The 21,845-nt window shown below is 41.4% G+C and overlaps 1 protein-coding gene across 1 annotated transcript in view; it reads left to right on the top strand.

Annotated features, from left to right (window-relative positions):
- Positions 1-21,845, top strand: part of LOC126210568 (serine/threonine-protein phosphatase 6 regulatory ankyrin repeat subunit B-like) — a 110,632-nt gene that overhangs the window by 69,795 nt on the left and 18,992 nt on the right. The window contains exons 3-4 of the mRNA XM_049939832.1: positions 3,465-4,031; positions 17,807-18,391. Of these exons, the coding sequence (XP_049795789.1) occupies positions 3,465-4,031; positions 17,807-18,391 (1,152 nt within the window). The remainder of the gene's footprint in view (positions 1-3,464; positions 4,032-17,806; positions 18,392-21,845) is intronic.

The raw sequence follows: 21,845 nt of genomic DNA, 5'->3' as shown, positions 1-21,845 counted from the left end.
AGGTAGCTGCGAAGAAACCATGGGTAACAGAAGAAATACTTCAGTTGATTGATGAAAGGAGGAAGTACAAACGTGTTCCGGGAAAATCAGGAATACGGAAATACAAGTCGCTGAGGAATGAAATAAATAGGAAGTGCAGGAAAGCTAAGACGAAATGGCTGCAGGAAAAATGTGAAGACATCGAAAAAGATATGATTGTCGGAAGGACAGACTCAGCATACAGGAAAGTCAAAACAACCTTTGGTGACATTAAAAACAACGGGGGTAACATTAAGAGTGCAACGGGAATTCCACTGTTAAATGCAGAGGAGAGAGCAGATAGGTGGAAAGTATACATTGAAAGCCTCTATGAGGGTGAAGATTTGTCTGATTTGATAGAAGAAGAAACAGGAGTCGATTTAGAAGAGATAGGGGATCCAGTATTAGAATCTGAATTTAAAAGAGATTTGGAGGACTTATGATCAAATAAGGCAGAAGGGATAGATAACATTCCATCAGAATTTCTAAAATCATTGGGGGAAGTGGCAACAAAACGACTATTCACGTTGGTGTGTAGAATATATGAGTCTGGCGATATACCATCTGACTTTCGGAAAAGCATCATCCACACAATTCCGAAGACGGCAAGAGCTGACAAGTGCGAGAATTATCGCACAATCAGCTTAACAGCTCATGCATCGAAGCTGCTTACAAGAATAATATACAGAAGAATGGAAAAGAAAATTGAGAATGCGCTAGGTGACAATCAGTTTGGCTTTAGGAAAAGTAAAGGGACGAGAGAGGCAATTCTGACATTACTGCTAATAATGGAAGCAAGGCTAAAGAAAAATCAAGACACTTTCATAGGATTTGTCGACCTGCAAAAAGCGTTCGACAATATAAAATGGTGCAAGCTGTTCGAGATTCTGAAAAAAGTAAGGGTAAGCTATAGGGAGAGATGGGTCATATACAATATGTACAACAACCAAGAGGGAATAATAAGAGTGGACGATCAAGAGCAAAGTGCTCGTATTAAGAAGGGTGTAAGACAAGGCTGTAGCCTTTCGCCCCTACTCTTCAATCTGTACATCGAGGAAGCAATGATGGAAATAAAAGAAAGGTTCAGGAGTGGAATTAAAATACAAGGTGAAAGGATATCGATGATACGATTCGCTGGTGACATTGCTATCCTGAGTGAAAGTGAAGAAGAATTAAATGATCTGCTGAACGGAATGAACACTCTAATGAGTACACAGTATGGTTTGAGAGTAAATCGGAGAAGGACGAAGGTAATGAGAAGTAGTAGAAATGAGGACAGCGAGAAACTTAACATCAGGATTGATGGTCATGAAGTCAATGAAGTTAAGGAATTCTGCTACCTAGACAGTAAAATAACCAATGATGGATGGAGCAAGGAGGACTTCAAAAGCAGACTCGCTATGGCAAAAAAGGCATTTCTGGCCAAGAGAAATCTACTAATATCAAATACCGGCCTTAATTTGAGGAAGAAATTTCCGAGGATGTACATCTGGAGTACAGCATTGTATGGTAGTGAAACATGGACTGTGGGAAAACCGGAACAGAACAGAATCGAAGCATTTGAGATGTGGTGCTATAGACGAATGTTGAAAATTAGGTGGACTGATAAGGTAAGGAATGAGGAGGTTATATGCAGAATCAGAGAGGAAAGAAATATGTGGAAAACACTGATAAGGAGAAGGGACAGGATGATAGGACATCTGCTAAGACATGAGGGAATGACTTCCATGGTACTAGAGGGAGCTGTAGAGGGCAAAAACTGTAGAGGAAGACAGAGATTGGAATACGTCAAGCAAATAATTGAGGACGTAGGTTGCAAGTGCTACTCTGAGATGAAGAGGTTAGCACAGGAAAGGAATTCGTGGTGGGCCGCATCAAACCAGTCAGTAGACTGATGACCAAAAAAAAAAAAAAGGCTCATTAAATAATCTGTAAATCATTCTGCACTTTGTCTTACTCGAGAGTACAACAATTATTCACCCCTTATTTACACAACACATTATATTCAGTACCCCTTACTTACTCGTGTACACTCATGTTCAGAAAAAACAGAACACCTTGAACAATTAGAGATAGGATGTTCATGTTCACTGGACTTGTACATTAGTATGTTCTGCAGAAATGATAATCATTTCAGTCACCTCGGTTCAGCATGTGTCCTGTTGTCTAGTAAACACAGGGTCCGCTGTGGGCTCTGGTAACTTGTTCTGTGCACAATGGCATTGACGAATATAAAGTGCAAATGGTGTCCTTGGTATAGCCATCAATGCTGCATTCACCTGGTTCCAAAGTTCGTGTGTGGTGGTTGACACTGGGTGACAGTGCTGCACCCGCTGTTTCACCATATCCCATACATTTTCGATTGGTGACAAGTCTGGAGATCTGGTGGGCCAGGCCAAAAGGCTGACATCCTGTGGCACCCAGAAGGCACGACGTGCTCATGCAGCAATGTGTGGTCTTGCATTGTCTTGGCAAAAAATGGTGTCTGGGATGTTGTGCAGGAAGAGTATGGCTATGGGTCGCAGGATGTCATTTGCATAGATCACGCTTGTCACGTTCCCTGAGCATGCACCAAAATGCGGATGTCATTTACAAACAAACAGAACCTAGATTTGTCTAAAAACACTATCTGATGCCATTCCTGTCCCCAGTGATGTCATTCCGTACACCATTGCCGCCTAGCATTTTCTGCACACACTTCATCCCACACAAGCAGCAATTTTCCAGATGGATGCATCATATTCTCTCTTGCCAATAATGAGAGCATTTGATGGTACTGTTTGCGCATACACATGCGAGGCATCCTGCGTGTCTGCTCAAGTCACACTGATCAATCACCTACAGTTTGTAGTGACAACGAGAGCTGCAGGCACATTTTACCAGTTTGTTATGTTGCATCGCAGTATCGATGTTGATCTTGAACCACAGGCAGACATGTCCAAATGCTAAGCATTTCTGCTAAACATATTAACGTACATGTCCTGTGAAAATGATCATCCCGTCTTTAGTTGTCATAGATGTTCTGTTTTTTTTTTTTTTTTTTACATGAGTGTACATGTTAAATGTAAATGCTGTTCCTCATTTGAATTACAGCCACCCTTATGTGGCTTCCTTCTTTAACATGACTTAGGTGTGTTTGTGTATGTGTGTGTGTGTGTGTGTGTGTGTGTGTGTGTGTGATTGTGGTTTTTTATGGAAGTAATGGAAATTGATTCTTTATCAATGAGGCATTGCTATTTCAATCATCATAAACTGTGTTTTTATATCCAAAGTATGCAGAAATTTGTGTACTATTTTTAGCTGTTAAATCAACAGTTTAGATTTTTTCCAAATGTGGACAGCTATGAGGTAACTTAAAAAACTATCAGTAATTTGTTTCTGTGAGATTTATCTTAGTTTGTATGCATGTTTACTGTAAATTTGCATGTTTTTGCTGTTTTTTGCAGGAATGAATCTCGGGAGTTGGACCAGAGGCTGCTGGAGGCTGCTGAAAAAAACAATTTGAAGGAGATGCAGCAGCTGTTAGCCACAGGGGCAGATGTGGGGGCACAGGACAAGAGCGGGAAGACTGCCCTTCATTTTTCTGCAAACTCACCGAGCAGACTGAGGTTCCTGCTGCAAAACGGTGCAGATGTGGCACTGCGGGATGGGAGCGGTAGGACAGCCCTCCATTTTGCAGCTACCAGTGGAGATAAGGAAGCTGTGGCATGTCTGCTGCAGGCCGGTGCACGCGTAGATGTGAGGGACACACAGCTCCAAACAGCTCTACATTCTGCCATTCAGGGAAGTAACCTGGAAGTTCTCCAGCAGCTGCTGGCAGTCTCCAGTGACGTGAACACTGCCGACACATACGGGTCCACACCACTGCACCTGGCAGCAGAACGGGGCAACGAATCTGTGGTACAGGCACTCCTGGATGTGGGTGCAGACAAGAATGCTAGAAACAAGCGAAGAGAGACTCCGCTGCATGTTGCTGTGCGGTGTCATAAGGAGGAACTGCGAGCTTTGCTCAGGTGACCTCAACAAAAATTTCTGTATTTAAGACTGAATAACAAGTTTTGTTCTACTGATACTTGTTTTAAGATACAAGGAATTACAGACATTGGCTGTGAGTGGTTATTCATTTAAATCAATGGAGAAAGCTGAAAATTTGTGCTGGACTGGGATTCAGACCCAGGTGTTCTGTTTACTAGGCAGATGCTCTGACCACTGAGCCATCCAGAAACAGTGGTCATTGCATCAGCACGGACTACCTTAGCACTCCACAAGTCGGACCCAAATTCTCAACTTATCCACACACTATTAACGTAGTGCTCCTTGCCTATTATTCTCGGTACTCGTGGCATTTCACAGATTCTCGTAAGAGTTTGAGGCCGGTGTGCGACACCTGCACTTAAGAGATCATTGACCATCCTCACCTTAATTATATATATGTGGTGTCTGTTCTTTTAGACAAGTCTGATAGAGCATACACCATTTTGATCCAACAGCCACTGTGACTTGTGCAAAAGAACTGAAACATATGTTTTTTGTATTAGGTGTATTGAACTGCCACCTGCTGCCAGGCACTCCATATCACTGACCTCAGTAGTCACTAGACATCGTGAAAGAGCAGAATGGGGCACTCTGCGGAACTCCTGGACTTCGAATGTGGTCAGGTGATAGGGTGTCAGTTGTGTCAAACGTCTGTACGCAAGATTTCCACAGTCCTGAACATCCCTAGGTTCACAGTTTCTGATGTGATATTGAAGTGGAAATGCGAAGGGACAAATACAGCACAAAGTGTACAGGCCGACCTCATCTACTGACTGACAGAGACAGCCGACAGTTGAAGAGGGTTGTAAAGTGTAATAGGCAGACATCTATCCAGTCCATCACACAGGAATTCCAAACTGTATCAGGATCCACTGCAAGTACTATGAGAGTCAGGTGGGAGGTGAGAAAACTTGGATTTTGTGGTCGAGCAGCTGCTCGTAAGCCACACATCATGCCAGTAAATGCCAAACGATGCCTTGCTTGCTGTAAGGAGAATAAACATTTGTCATTTTAACAGTGGAAAAACGTTGTGTGGTGTGACGAATCACGGTACACAATGTGGTGATCTGATGGCAGGGTGTGGGTATGGCGAATGCCTGGTGAACATTATCTGCCTGCGTGTGTAGTGCCAACAATAAAATTCGGAGGTGGTGGTGTTATGGTGTGGTCGTGTTTTTCATGGAGGGGGCTTGCACCCCTTGTTGTTTTGCGTGGCCCTATCACAGCAGAGGACTACATTGGTGTTTTAAGCACTTTCTTGCTTCCAACCGTTGAAGAGCAATTCAGGGATGGCAATTGCATGTTTCAGCACAATCAAGCACCTATTCCTAATGCGTGGCCTGTGGCAGTGTTACACAACAATAATATCCCTGTAATGGACTGGCCTGTACAGAGTCTTGACTTGAATCCTATAGACCACCTTTAGGATGTTTTGGAATGCCGACTTCATGACAGGTCTCACCGACCTGCATCGATACCTCTCCTCAGTGCAGCACACCGAAGAATGAGTTCCCATTCCCCAAGAAACCTTGCAGCACCTGATTTAATGTATGCCTGTGAGAGTGGAAGCTGTCATCAAGGCTAAGGGTGGCTCAACAGCATATTGCAATCCAGCATTACCGATGGAGGGCGCCACGAAGTTGTAAGTCATTTTCAGCCAGGTGTCCAGATACTTTTGATCACATAGTGTATACAATTAAGGAAAGGATGGCCAATAATCTCTTCAGTGCAGATGCACACAAGTCTTGAACCCTGACGGAAATTGGAAAAATGCCGCAGACAGTAAGGATAATGGGCAAGGGACATTACATTTGTAGTGTTTGGATAAGTTGAGAATTTGGATCTGATAGGAGGCGTGCTAGGGTAGCCTGTGCAGGTTTGATGACCAATGTGTCCGGATGGCTCATTTGTCAGAACATTTGCCTAGTAAACTGGAGACTCAGGTTTGAATCCTGGTGTGGCACAAATTTTCAACTTTCACTGTTGATCAAATCAATGCCCACCTGCAGCCAATGTCTGTAATTCCTTTGTGTCTCAAGTCGTAGTGGCTGCTGGATCAAATTGGTGCCAGTTCTCTCAGACATGTCCAAAGAACGGAAACCACATATAGCTAATAAAGGTGAAGATGGCCAATGATCGCTTCAGTTCATATGTACACTATTTTGTAGTGTGTGGGTAAATTGAGAACTTGGATCTGATGGTAGGCATGCTAGGGCAGTCCGTGCAGTTGTGATGACCACTGTGTCTGTATGGCTCAGGAAAAATAACATAGAAACCAAATATGCTGGAATAGCATGGGATGTGGTCTGGAAAAACATCAGTAGTAATGTTCTTTCGTCTGATGTGAGAACAGCTTGGTACAAGGTAGTCAGTAACATCATCAGCACTAATGAGCGTCTCTTTGCCATCGGTTTAAGTGACACAAACCTCTGCAGCAAATGCAACCTCGTTGATAGTGCGCCTCATCGTTACACTTGTGGAGATCGGATTATCAACTGGAGGTGGACCAGGGAGAAAATTGCTCAAATAACAAGAACGTCAGCTAACAATGTACCGACTAACATTTTCTTCAGACCAGAGGAAAGTTACTACCCTCAGGCAAAAAATAACACAATGATTTGGTTAATGGGCAAATATACAAGTTATGTTTTTAACAATATTGGGAGCAATGAACATATTGAATACAAGATGTATATGGAAAATGAATTCGAGAAAATACTCAAATATCAGAATCACAATAAGAAATATGGTAACATGCTCCGAATTGTCTTCAACCGAATGGGTATAGGTTAGGAACTGGATTCCTAGTAGAGAGGGAATGGATTGGGGCACGTTCCCGACCCTAACCTCACCTGCAAGTCACACATGAAAAATAAATCAGTAGTACAGCAGATACAAGAATATGGCGAGAAACATCTGGTGTCTGATATAAAGGAAGATCTTGAACTCCCTATAGATGCGTTTAGAAGGCTGGAACTGACAAAAACAACAAGGCAGTGAAATATTTTGCGATGTCGCTGTTCGAGACTTCTCTTCTGTCCATGTAATTTACCCTGGAAGGAACACACATAAAGGATTTACTGAATGATTAATTTGGGTCTGGGAAATGATGATGAGGAACCGGCTGCAGAAGAAGAAAATGTGCATGCTGATCTGCCACCAGTTGAAGGTGACAGTGAAGGTGCTAAATTGTGCTACTGCTAAAGACTCATTTTTTGAATGCTGTAATTTATGACTGAAATTATCTGTCACCTTATTTATGTCATTTCATTGTAGCCATTTTTGTTACTGTTTTTGGTGCAGGGAAAAAAAAAAAGTGGTCAGAGCATCTGCCTATAGTTCAATTCTTTTATCTTGGCGGCTCGCGCATGCCCGCCTAGACGCGGGAGATTGCTGCGTTGCCAGTTGCACACGATGCACGTGCCAAGAGAAGCAGCGCCATAGTATAGCATTGTTCGCAAGCCTACGTTTAGGGGGGAGCGCGCAGTTAATGAAGTAAAGCCACCACGGCCGCTGCTACAAAGACGTGCTCCCTGCATTCCGCGCTGTGGGCGATTTTGTCACTGCACTGCTCGCCTGTGCAGACACATTGTGTTCCGACTGCTTTGACACTCTTTATCATTCGATTCCACAAAAACTATTTGGCTCAAAAATTAGATTTTTACCTCTCTTCTTGACTGATACCTTCCCCCCATAAATGACTTAATTTTGTTTCGATGTTCAACGCAATTATTATGCAGCATTAAATATAGTAAACCATTGCACGAAATTTTGAAGAGTTTGCAGAGGTAAAGTCCATAGAGTATACTTTCCGGATGGTCGATTTTAGTTGCCACAATGTTGAGAATGAAATGTGGACAAGATACCTATATATTTCATTTAATTTAAGTACCACATAAGTGTCATATGTAATATTGAGAAATATTCCAACTTTTGCGACTTGTAGTGGTTAATAAAAAAAAATAAATGGAGAGAAGAGAGACTGTGAAAAAGGGAAAGAAAGAAAAAAATGCAGATCGGACTTTGTATTACAGAAAAGCTATCTGACTTCGTTATTCTGAAAAGCTGTTGTTGGGGTGGTCCTTGTGGCGTTTTTGAGCAAAAGTTAAACCAATTTCCACTACAAAAATTTTTGAAAAAGAACAGAGAACAACAAAATGTAACTGACAGGGGGAAATGGCGTAGATGAGAGATCATCCTTTACCAGGTTATCTTCTTTCGGGCGGCGTCCCGGTCTTCAAAAATCTCCTTCATTTCAGCGTGAAAAATCTGCTCCGAAATCTTGCAATAGTCCAGGAATCACTAATTTATAGCTTGAAGCAAAAAAAACAAAAATCACTAATTTATACCAATTAAAATCATCTTGATACTGTATGCAATTTAATTTACTTTGCTACTTCCATCCACCGAATTTCTTAACAACTTCCACAATGTCTACACATTACAATCAGATCAAGATTAGCCATTAAGTTTTTACGTCAGCATCAGATCACGCCTGCCTTAAGCTACGGCTATCAAGAGACAATTGAAACGGAATAAAAAAACAAAAAAGAGTTAACAATTTTAGTATTTTCTCTCTGCCGTCGAGCGCTCATACCGCTGCGACGGGATATTTTTATCTGAGGGAACGAATGTAGCGCGGCGAAATTCAAAGTCCCGCTACATCGCCCCCTCGACTGTCACGCTAAAACATTTAGCATGGCAGGCTAGCATACAATAGAATAGATACACCTAAATGTCAATTATACATATTTTCTTAGGAAAGGCCACGTGCATTCGTAGGGGATTATCTTACTTTCTAAATCTAGATACTACATACAGTTATTACAGTTTTGATCCTTTTTACACACTTAATATATATTTACATACAGTTTGTTTGAACAAGCTGCTCGCCAGCGCAGTTAATGTCATGCGCTTGCAGCGTTGGTTTCCCAATGCATCTCTGGCAGCACGTAGTCTTTGCGCATGCGCAGTAGCATCACTGAATTTCGCGTGCGGCAGTTTCAAAATCGCTGTTATGACAGTCTTGAACAATATTCACTCTCACATAGTGTTCATTACAAGTTGTTATTCCAGCATAATTGGCGTGTTAAGTCCGGTGACACCATAAGATTGAGCGTGTGCGTGATCTGAAGCAACGTCCATGTCTTCTGTTACGACAAAACACTCCAGGTCCTTGTGTGTTTTCATGACTATTGTTCCCGGGGCATATATGGTCGATGTAGTTTTTAGCCTCCACATCGCCTACGACAGGTGCTGAGTTTATTGTCTCTAAAGCATCTGAAGGTCGGCCAGGAACAACGGCGTCGATGTTCGCAAAGGTAGGTGTTTCACCACGTTGTTTACACTTGCCAACAAACGTTCATTTGCAGTGTGAAAATCCTCATTATGTCGAAGTAAATTGCAGTTTATATCGATTTACAAACAGTTATTTGGTTTATGCACCATAAGTTTCACAAACAACACAAAATTCGTCGTTTATAACGTTCACAGTTTGCAACACTTTTTTGCAATATTTACATTTTAACAGTTCACTTTGTCCAAGCATGTTTACATCGTTAATTATGAAAGCTTACATTTCGTGGTCACATTTCAAAATATGTTGACAATATGCAAAGTTTTAACACATATACAAATACATATAAATTTACAAGAATATACACGTGAAATATTTACACTAAAAAATTATACTAAATCCCATTGGCTTTCTTTTATTGGGGTTTTAATTTTTTTTTTTTTTTTATTCAGGTTTGGGCGTGCCAAGGGATATCAGACTTAATATTTAAAGCACGGGCTTTCCTTCATTTATTATTTCTTTCTTTCTTTTGATTCCATATCTTGGCTGGCTAGTGGTTAACCAGGCTTGTAATGCCATTAATATTCATGTCTTTTTATTCATACCTGAAAGTTTACTGTCACACAATATATTCTTACATTCCATAAACAAACAATACCCAGCTGCAGTAGGTGGTAGGATAATGGAGAAAGAAAGAAAGATAGACTGGAAGAAACTATTCACTACCTAAAAAACTGCTAAATCCTACTGCTAATACATACAAAGAGAACATAATACATTATAACATTTGCATCACCTTCAAGGGGTGTATGAAAGGAGGTGCTTACAATTTACCAAATCATGGGTAAATGTAAGTGTCCGTACGTCAAGTCTGTGTAGTGTAACATCATGACAGATTCTCTGTTTGTGTTGTGATTGTTCATATGACTTAGCGTATTATACCTTAACAAATTCTTGCATGAGTGAATCGCATATCTGCTCAGTACATCCTCAATATCTCCACTTCTTGTGGATACCGTCTATACAGATGGAAAATATATCTCACAGAGATTGTCTCTCTCATAATGTGTATTAGGCCTATATAATAACATACCAAATTTCCTCTCAAGAGTTCAACCATGAACTTTCTTCTACTTTAGTGAAGGTTAAACATCATGTATGTGGTATATATATGTATATATTTCTTTCTATAAATCATAAATAAAGAACATATTATTATAATTGACAGTAAAATGTCTCTTTCTCACTGTCCGTTGCTCGACGTCGGCTGCACGGATGGTCACTGCTCCTTTGCACTTACCTTGCATAGCCTGAAAAGTCAAATGTCTTCAACATAGATGTAATTTTGTCATCTGTTCGTTAAAGTGGAGGTGTTGTACGAGTCGCAAAAATGGCCTTAATAACTCTCCTATCTTTTGCTTCCTCAGGGTTTTCTGTCTTGTGTAAAAAAAAATTTTTTTCTATACAAATGTATTCACATGAGGGCTGTGTAAAAACTATATTTCAACTTAAGTTCCTTAAAATATCATTCTCCTGTCTGAACACAAACTATAAATGTTTTCTTCCACACAGTGGCTTAACAAAACTTAACAAAAGGTTACCAAGTTACACTTCTGCCATAAATTAAAGCTAATGTGTTTCCAAGCTACGTTCTTATCACACTTATCTCCACAGCTGCAGTCATCATTATGTTCACTCTGCTTTTCTTGCATTCATTCATTTTCAAGGGCACTGTAAATAGATTCACATTTAACGTCTTGTACTCACGTGTTCTAACTCATCACCAATGTTTTCTTTCAAACTGAAATTCTTAGGTAATCTTAAAGATGTAGACTGTTTACTCACTTCTCTATGTAGCACAATATTACCAAAACATTCTCACTCATTCCTTACTCACATATTCATCATGATATATATATCCTTATACATTAAACATATTCCTCATCAAACATTAATATATCACATACGTGGGCCATCTGGCACTTCCATTCTCATAAAACTCCAATATCATCTTCCTCAAATAATCTCTTGTCTCCATCAACTACTTCACAGTAACTTACCTTCTTATATTAACTTAAATATTAACTCATTCATACTGATCACTCATTCTTACGTCCTCATTCATTCTGCTACATACCTATGTCATTACTGATCTCAATAGCTATTATTTCCTCTCATTGTAGTGCCTTGAAATAACTAACTAGTTGTCGATTCACCTTATAATTTACAATTAACAACCAATGTAACCTGCGTAGGTCTCATTCCTATATGAATATCTTTTCTCATTCAGTAAGTGTACTCACCTGGGTTTACCTTCTCTTCATAATTATGTGTACAAGTGTAACTGCAGTATATAATTTCCATAAATGAATGTTTGTGTTCTTAGGCTGTATAACTTAATGTTCGTGTATTCAATACAAATATCTATGATCTCGTTTTCACAGCAACTTGCTCATGTTCAACTTAGTTATTATTATATTATGTTGTTTTAGTGCACAAAGGGTTTCAAATGTCTGTGGGGATGCAGCCCCCTCGGCTTGTGAGATAACGGATATTCTAGGGAGTAACAACCTGGGTGAGGTATGCTTGCTATTCTGAAAGGACCTGAATATAATAGCTGCTATTTTCTGTTCAGTTGTTTTAACTTTGTAGACTTGGGATGTGAACGCAAAAGAACAAGGTCATCAACTTGATAGGTTTGTTAATTCCTGTTCTGCTGTCATTTTGTCGTCGTACCTGAGGAAACAAACCGTCTCAGCCTTTGCGCTCTTACAACACCTCACGACCGAAGCACGAGCGCTTAGCTCGGTCGTCGACTGTTTTCCGTCGTCTGCTGTGTTTGGCCGGGTTCATTGACCAGCTCCACTATGTTTACATTCCGGCCGGTTGGCGCCCACGCGTCAGCTGATGGCGCGCCGCAATTGTTATTGCTACTTCGTGGCGGGGAGTGCATAACTGTACTAGGGAACGGGGGCGGATTCCGTGGAGGGTTATGATTTGTCATGCGTGAATTTTGTGTGTTCCACATATTCTGTCGGTGATTGTTGGGATTGCTATTGTTTTGGTGGTTATTATGTCTGTTATATGTCATGTTCCTGTCAAAATAGCCTGGGTTGTACCGGTTATTCTCACGTCTCCTATTGTTGTTGTTGTTGTACTGTCTGTGATTTTCATTTTGCTTGTAGTTACCATTTTGATATGGGTGATAATTATTATTATTGTTATTATTCCACGAATATCTGCAGTTGTTCCTACCGTCATACATGTTTCCATTTGAATATATTTCGCGCGCAGGCATCGTATTGTGTCGCGGCGCGGACGGATGGTTCCACCAACAACCGTCACTACGGTTCCTTTGGGGTGGGTGCTGATTTTGGTTACTAATATGAATAAAATTTGAATGGCGTGAATCGCCTCTGTAAACTACGTCCATTTGATCTAAGAAGTTTAAGAAAGTCTTAACGTCATTCTCCGGTACTCCTATTAATCTGTCTCAGGTATGGAAAGGGTAAGTGGCTCTTTAAAGTGTCAATTATCGCTGGCAAGTCGGCTGGTTTGGACCAGTATAGTGTCTTGTCTAGGTACCTCTCAAAGTATTGTCTTAATGTCTCTTTTTTAGGGTCATAGGTCTCGGGGTTGCACACTTCTCTCCTTAGACTCTGTTGCTCATTCTCGGACCAGAATTCGTCCAAGATGGCTTGTTCGAACTGTTCAAACGTAAGGCACCGCCGTTTCATAGCGGCACCCCACTTAGCTGCTCGTCCTGTCACGGTCGCCAGTTGTAGTGGTTAATAAAAAAAAAAAAAATGGAGAGAAGAGAGACCGTGTAAAAGGGAAAGAAAGAAAAAAATGCAGATCGGACTTTGTATTACAGAAAAGCTATCGGATTTCGTTATTCTGAAAAGCTATTGTTGGGGTGGTCCTTGTGGCATTTTTGAGCAAAAGTTAAACCAATTTCCACTACAAAAATTTTTGAAAAAGAACAGAGAACAACAAAATGTAACTGACAGGGGGAAATGGCGTAGATGAGAGATCATCCTTTACCAGGTTATCTTCTTTCGGGCGGCGTCCCGGTCTTCAAAAATCTCCTTCATTTCAGCGTGAAAAATCTGCTCCGAAATCTTGCAATAGTCCAGGAATCACTAATTTATACCAATTAAAATCATCTTGATACTGTATGCAATTTAATTTACTTTGCTACTTCCATCCACCGAATTTCTTAACAACTTCCACAATGTCTACACATTACAATCAGATCAAGATTAGCCATTAAGTTTTTACGTCAGCATCAGATCACGCCTGCCTTAAGCTACGGCTATCAAGAGACAATTGAAACGGAATAAAAAAACAAAAAAGAGTTAACAATTTTAGTATTTTCTCTCTGCCGTCGAGCGCTCATACCGCTGCGACGGGATATTTTTATCTGAGGGAACGAATGTAGTGCGGCGAAATTCAAAGTCCCGCTACAGACTGTAACAAAAGTTTTACTTACACTGGGCACGTTTGGCTTTATTTTAAAGCACTTCAATCAATCAAAAGGAAGTAGACAAGATACATTAAACAAAACTGTGGACTTACAAAAACATTAGGACTTGAATATACCGTCTGTCAGTGAAGTGCTCAGAGCTATGTCAAATATAATTTTGTGTGTGGCACACACAAACAGCATTTATTTGCTAAAACACTGATGAGCCAACACAAACGTTGAATATTGTGCTACCGCAGCACAAAACTGCGAAAGGTGACTTGGCAATGGAGGACACAAAATACAGTCCTCTTATGATGCTTCAAAAGAGAGAAACGTGTCTGGTCTAAATAAGTCGCTTATTACAGATGCAGAAGAGGGATATATTTCAATACCCTTGGTAAAACTGCGACTGTGGAACAAAAACGAGAAATAGAACATGAATATCATTGTGTATGTGCCATACCTTTCACCGATGGAAGTGCTTTAAAATAAAGCCAAACGCGCCCTGCGTAAATAAAACTTTTTATTACAGTCGCGAAAGACGGAATATTTCTCAATATTACATGCGACACCTATGTGGTACTTAAATTAAATGAGATATTGTTATACAGTAAATATTATATGAAATTTAGGTATCTTGTCCACATTTCATTCTCAACATTGTGGCAACTAAAATCGACCATACGGAAAGTATACGCTATGGACTTTTACCTCTGCAAACTCTTCAAAATTTCGTGCAATGGTTTACTACATTTAATGCTGCACATCAAAACAAAATTAAGTCATTTATGGGGGGAAGGTATCAGTCAAGAAGATGTGTAAAAATCAAATTTTTTTGGCCAAATAGTTTTTGTGAAATCGAATGATAAGTGTGTCAAAGCAGTGGGAACACCATGTGTCTGCACAGGCGAAAAGTGCAGTGATGACAAAATCGCACACAGCGCGGAATGCGGGGAGCACGTGTCTGCAGCAGCGAAAAAGTTAATGAAGAGGCAAAGCACTAGAAATTTCATTCAAACGAATAAAATGCGTGAAGTAAGGCACTCCAATATTGTTTTTAAATAAAGAAAATATGAAGCACCGCACAAGGTTTGAACTCATAACCTTTCACTTGGCAGCCCAACAACTTAACCATTCCGCTACCTCAGCTCATCGAACAGTGTAACTCCATAAGGAGTCTAACACCTCACGCAACTACTTATAAACACTGTTGGTATGACTATGAAGTACTCACGCTTCGTCGAAGTACAATAGGAAATAAACAATTACCGCTGTTCTTTATTGTGAAAAAGCAGTTCGTGAGATTGAAACAAACACCTTTCCTTGCTATCGCCTGAATTAGGAGTCTTATTGTTTGTTTGGTTTAATTAATTAATAGAATATGAAGCAATTGGTATAAAGAATGCTTTTTCCAAACTTTCTATAAAAGAAAGTCTGCTACCAAGACATTGCTTTTGTTCTATTACTTTCTTTATGACTGAACGTTTCTAAAACTGAAGACACTCGTCCGTGCTCTGCACTGCAGTCGAGATCTGGCAACGTCGTTCTCTGTTCATTGGCTGACTGTGTTTTGTGACGTCAGATGCGCAGAACAAACCTAAACTCGGCCGCCAAGATATATGACGCGCACTTTAGTAAGCAGGAGGCCTGGGTTCGAATCCCAGTCCAGCACAAATGTTCAACTTTCCCCACTGATTTAAATCAATCTCCACTCATAGCCTGTGTGTGTAATTTCTTTGTGTCTTAATTCATTATGGCTCCTGGATCGAAATGGTATCTGTCCTTTCGGACATGTGTGAAAACATTTATTTCAGACTAGTTTTGAGCTTATTGGGCCATCTTCAGGAAACAACTGACTAGCATCTGAAAGGGGCACTAGTTCTTAGGTAACCAAACTTGTTTCTTAACATTGACATTTCAACATTAAGAAACAAGTTTGATGCACAACACTCTATGCAGTTGGATTGTACCTTTGCTTATAATGTTTGGTTACCTAAGAACTAGTGTCCCTTTCAGACAGCAGTCAGTTGGTTCCTCAAGATATTCTACATAAGCAGTCAAAGATGAGAATGTAACTGACAAATACACTCAGTCTGTGAACATTCCTTAGAGTGCCAACATTATCAGATATAGGAATCTTGATGTTATAATCACATGATTTGTTTGTTTCTAGTGCTACAGAATGAGTGAACCAAACAAGAACTCGAGTTGTGAACAACTAACATCAACAGACTTTACATTAAATGTCTCCTAAGATATTTAAGGAATCCTGCTGAATGTCCAAAGCCATTCAAAAGTATTTTAGAATTGGCTCTGAGGAAGCTTTCTCTTAGAAATTGGAATTGTTTTTTGATGTGACATGCAACTTTGAAATTGAAAAATTACAGAAGAGACTCTGGGTTTCTGTACATAAAATATTTCATAATATTGCTGCACACTGGCAACTTTTTATAGAGAAAGTGTCAAGAGACTATTGGAAGACTTTTTTTCAACTTTCTACACCAACTACAATTATTGCAACAATGTTTTACCTATTGTTTAAAAACACTTGCACTTGCATTGTGCATTGCTGTCCAGGGCTGAGGGAGACTTCCAACTAACTGCAGACATATAATAGCCAACGAAATTTCGAAGAAATTGGGTCAGGAGTTTCAAACAAGGTTATGTTGTAAAACAAAAATTTTATTTTGAAATGATTTTGGAGGTGAAACTCATGTGGAATCGCAATGAATTATTTGCAAGAAACTACAGCAGAATTGATGATTTCTCCATATTTGCTGAAGACAATTGTGATTTGAAATTCTTGTATTTTTATAATGAAGTAGAGATGATTGTAAGAGATATAACACACCAATATCCTTTTTACATGTGTAGAACATATATTCTTCCATGTATCACAATGGCAAGTCTTTGCAAATCAGATATACTTTCTGATCAGCAGGTCAAAGAAAAATGTTTTGAAAACAAATTCGTTTAATAAATGACAAAGAATTGGTGCAATAAATTCATTGGATTTTAGGTGTATCTATCATTCATAGTGTTCTTTATTCATATAAATACGTAATATTTTTATTTATATCAATGAACGTAATCAATTGTTGAAATCATTAGTTTTATATATGTGTTCTCCTGCCGCCTCTTGGTGAGTAGATTTTTTATCTGTCCAATTACGTTAAATAATGAGTAATAATTTTTAATTTGAATAAATGTTCCCCAGCTGTGGTGATAAGTGAAGCTCATCGCGCACGTGCACATTGCAGATTCACAGTCTGTATGCAAGTGACCGTGAGTGTGTGACATTCTCGTGATTGTGGACAAGTTTGTGGCATCTGTGTGGCCGTAACTAATTGCTCACTCACTTGTGTTATGAAGTGAGGAAGCATCGGTCAGCTTCGGCAACATCCGTCAACATTTGTGGAGTGTGGTCTCGTTCTCTCTCACACACTGTAGGAGTGTGCAAACTACGCAGATAGGCCACGTGCTTGCAGTGCTCTAGTAGTGCATTCCCTGCATTATCAGGCGGATACCACCGTAGTAGTACCTGATGATCCAGCCCACACAGACTGCCTACTGCCTCTGCACGGTCCACACAATGTGTAAAAATTTTGAAAATGTGGAGGTCAAACCTGGATGTGGTGACTGACAAAAATGGTTCAAATGGCTCTGAGCACTATGGGACTTAACATCTATGGTCATCAGTCCCCTAGAACTTAGAACTACTTAAACCTAACTAACCTAAGGACATCACACACATCCATGCCCAAGGCAGGATTCAAACCTGCGACCGTAGCAGCCGCGCAGCTCTGGACTGAGCGCCTAGAACCGCTAGACCACCGCGGCCGGCGGTGACCTGACAGTGGCATCACCTGCCCTCTCCTTGACATGTGTATTAAAAGGCCAATAACAATCTGCAACACTGCCTCGCATACTCCTTAACGAGAACTTCCAGTTTGTGAACACACATAACAGCATAATTCTTCTGGTTTTAGTGTTTCAGGTTCAGCCAGTGCATCAGAGACAAATGAGAATCCAAAAGTTCTGGCCTACGACTTGGGTGCCATCTTGGATGCCAGGGATGCTGCACTCGTAACGTTAGTGGCGAGAGACATTCAGCTAGCAGTACACAGGTCTGTGTTGGTGGCCAGAAGCCCAGTGTTTGCCTCAATGCTGGCCCAAAACACGGAGAAGGCCAGCAGCGGTTGTATCCTCATCGAAGATGTCGAACCGGAGGTGTTGCAGCAGCTACTGCAATTTATGTACAAGGACAGCATTCCACAGCACTGCAGTGTGACACCAAAGCTCCTGGAGGCTGCAGACAGATATTGCATGTCTGACTTAAAAGCACAATGCGAAATACAGCTGGCGCGTGATCTGTCGGTGGAAAATGTGATGACGAGTGCCTCGGTCGCATTGCAGCATTCGTGTCCTCGCCTGAAGGAAGCGGCTGGATGCTTCCTCCGGACCAACTTTACCAAAGTGGTGGCCACTGAGGGGTGGAAAGAAGCCGTGCACAACCACCCTGAAAAATTTGTGGAATTCAGCCGTCTGATTGCAACGATACCAGCAAGAACAAGGTTTGTTACTTCTTGTAAAAGTCACCTTCAGAAATGTCATCTACATCTATTCTTTGTAAATCACTATAACAATATTGGGAGGGCCGTTCCTCAAACCGAAACCCTTTGGACTGACAAAAGCTGTTTGTACACTGCTTCAAGTACAGTCAAGAACACTCATAAGCTATCTTATCAGCTGCAGGGCTGTTTATGTACAGTTGTGTGTCCCTTATCTCAATGAAAATAAGACTTCTGTGACTGGACACTGACAAGTGAATCAAAGTACATTTTCGTACGTAGTCATGAATTATAGACTGAAGTAATGTATTGATTTTATGTGCTTTTAGAAAAAATGATTTTTTATGCTTGTTTTCGAAGCCCATGTGAATCATCTAAACGAATCTGTTCTTTCCCACTGAAGCTGTAAGTGTACGTGGAACAAAATTGTCTCTTCCATGTTCAGTGCGAATCTGAAAGTCTTCATGATTGATCATTGCTTTTACATTTTATGAGTTCGTACATATTAGTTCAAAAGCATGTGACATCAACAAATGCAGTCTCAAGAGACAAGTAATGACCTAATACTTTTATGTGTAAAATATCATGTTTACACCATATCAAAGCCAGTAATGTTCATTATTTGCTTGTTTCATTCTTCTTTCTTTTCTCTCTCTCTCTCTCTCTCTCTCTCTCTCTCTCTCTCTCTCTCTCTCTCTGTGTGTGTGTGTTATATATATATATATATATATATATATATATATATGTATATATATATCGATGTACTGTGGAGACCTCACGCCCCACGTGTTGAGCAATTCGGCGGTACATCCACCCGGCCTCCCGCATGCCCACTATACGCCCTCGCTCAAAGTCCGTCAACTGCACATACGGTTCACGTCCACGCTGTCGCGGCATGCTACCAGTGTTAAAGACTGCGATGGAGCTCTGTATGCCACGTCAAACTGGCTGACACTGACGGCGGCGGTGCACAAATGCTGCGCAGCTAGCGCCATTCGACGGTCAACACCGCGGTTCCTGGTGTGTCCGCTGTGCCGTGCGTGTGATCATTGCTTGTACAGCCCTCTCGCAGTGTCCGGAGCAAGTATGGTGGGTCTGACACACCGGTGTCAATGTGTTCTTTTTTCCATTTCCAGGAGTGTATATATATATATAACACATTGACACCGGTGTGTCAGACCCACCATACTTGCTCCGGACACTGCGAGAGGGCTGTACAAGCAATGATCACACGCACGGCACAGCGGACACACCAGGAACCGCGGTGTTGACCGTCGAATGGCGCTAGCTGCGCAGCATTTGTGCACCGCCGCCGTCAGTGTCAGCCAGTTTGACGTGGCATACAGAGCTCCATCGCAGTCTTTAACACTGGTAGCATGCCGCGACAGCGTGGACGTGAACCGTATGTGCAGTTGACGGACTTTGAGCGAGGGCGTATAGTGGGCATGCGGGAGGCCGGGTGGATGTACCGCCGAATTGCTCAACACGTGGGGCGTGAGGTCTCCACAGTACATCGATGTTGTCGCCAGTGGTCGGCGGAAGGTGCACGTGCCCGTCGACCTGGGACCGGACCGCAGCGACGCACGGATGCACGCCAAGACCGTAGGATCCTACGCAGTGCCGTAGGGGACCGCACCGCCACTTCCCAGCAAATTACGTACACTGTTGCTCCTGGGGTATCGGCGAGGACCATTCGCAACCGTCTCCATGAAGCTGGGCTACGGTCCCGCACACCGTTAGGCCGTCTTCCGCTCACGCCCCAACATTGTGCAGCCCGCCTCCAGTGGTGTCACGACAGGCGTGAATGGAGGGACGAATGGAGACGTGTCGTCTTCAGCGATGAGAGTCGCTTCTGCCTTGGTGCCAATGATGGTCGTATGCGTGTTTGGCGCCGTGCAGGTGAGCGCCACAATCAGGACTGCATACAACCGAGGCACACAGGGCCAACACCCAGCATCATGGTGTGGGGAGCGATCTCCTACACTGGCCGTACACCACTGGTGATCGTCGAGGGGACACTGAATAGTGCACGGTACATCCAAACCGTCATCGAACCCATCGTTGTACCATTCCTAGACCGGCAAGGGAACTTGCTGTTCCAACAGAACAATGCACGTCCGCATGTATCCCGTGCCACCCAACGTGCTCTAGAAGGTGTAAGTCAACTACCCTGGCCAGCAAGATCTCCGGATCTGTCCCCCATTGAGCATGTTTGGGACTGGATGAAGCGTCGTCTCACGCGGTCTGCACGTCCAGCACGAACGCTGGTCCAACTGAGGCGCCAGGTGGAAATGGCATGGCAAGCCGTTCCACAGGACTACATCCAGCATCTCTACGATCGTCTCCATGGGAGAATAGCAGCCTGCATTGCTGCGAAAGGTGGATATACACTGTACTAGTGCCGACATTGTGCATGCTCTGTTGCCTGTGTCTATGTGCCTGTGGTTCTGTCAGTGTGATCATGTGATGTATCTGACCCCAGGAATGTGTCAATAAAGTTTCCCCTTCCTGGGACAATGAATTCACGGTGTTCTTATTTCAATTTCCAGGAGTGTGTGTATATATATATATATATATATATATATATATATATATATATATATATATATATATATATAAATTTCTGATCTCTTTTAATGTATCCTAATGGTCGTTTTGTAAGAATTTGTTGGTGGGAGCATGAATGTCTTCTTTCATATTAAATATATCTAAAAATAAAGATGCTCTAACTTACCAAACGAAACGTTGGCATGTTGATAGAGACAATAACAAACACACACACACAAATTTCAAGCTTTTGCAACCCACGGTTGCTTCATTGGGAAAGACGGAAGGAGAGGGAAAGACGAAAGGATGTGGGTTTTAAGGGACAGGGTAAGGAGTCATTCCAATCCTGGGAGCGGGAAAAAGGGACAGGTATACACTCACGCGCGTGAAAAGGAAGCAGCCTTAAAAGTGGCGAGACAGTTCATGGCTCTTACATCACAGTAATAAACCCACACATTCATCCCTGTTGGTGCATCACTATTGCACAAAAAATGAAATCAGTGTGCTACCTCATCCTCTATACTCTCCAGAACTGGCCACTGCGGAGGTTCTTTTTTATTTGTTTATTTATTATTATTATTATTTTCAAAGTTGAAAACCTCATTGAAACAACAAAGATTTGCAATGGTAGATGAGATAAAAGAAAAATCATGGACAGTGGTTTGTGTGATCCAGCAATAGGTGTTCCAATACTGCTTCTGAAAATGGAAACAGCATTGGAAGTAGTGTATCAATTGTGGAGGAGAGTATTTCAAAAGAGACCATGCACAGTAAATAAGTGGTAAGCATAGAAAAATTATGTGGACAAAGTTCTGGAATTTATTGAACAGACCTCTTATATCAATCTAAGAACAGTTTCTTCTTTATTTTCTTTTAGTGGATCTATGGATTAACAGAATTAAAATGAGAG

Source organism: Schistocerca nitens, chromosome 10, assembly GCF_023898315.1.
Source record: "Schistocerca nitens isolate TAMUIC-IGC-003100 chromosome 10, iqSchNite1.1, whole genome shotgun sequence".
Taxonomy (NCBI): domain Eukaryota; kingdom Metazoa; phylum Arthropoda; class Insecta; order Orthoptera; family Acrididae; genus Schistocerca; species Schistocerca nitens.
This window is presented reverse-complemented; position numbering and strand designations above follow the sequence as displayed.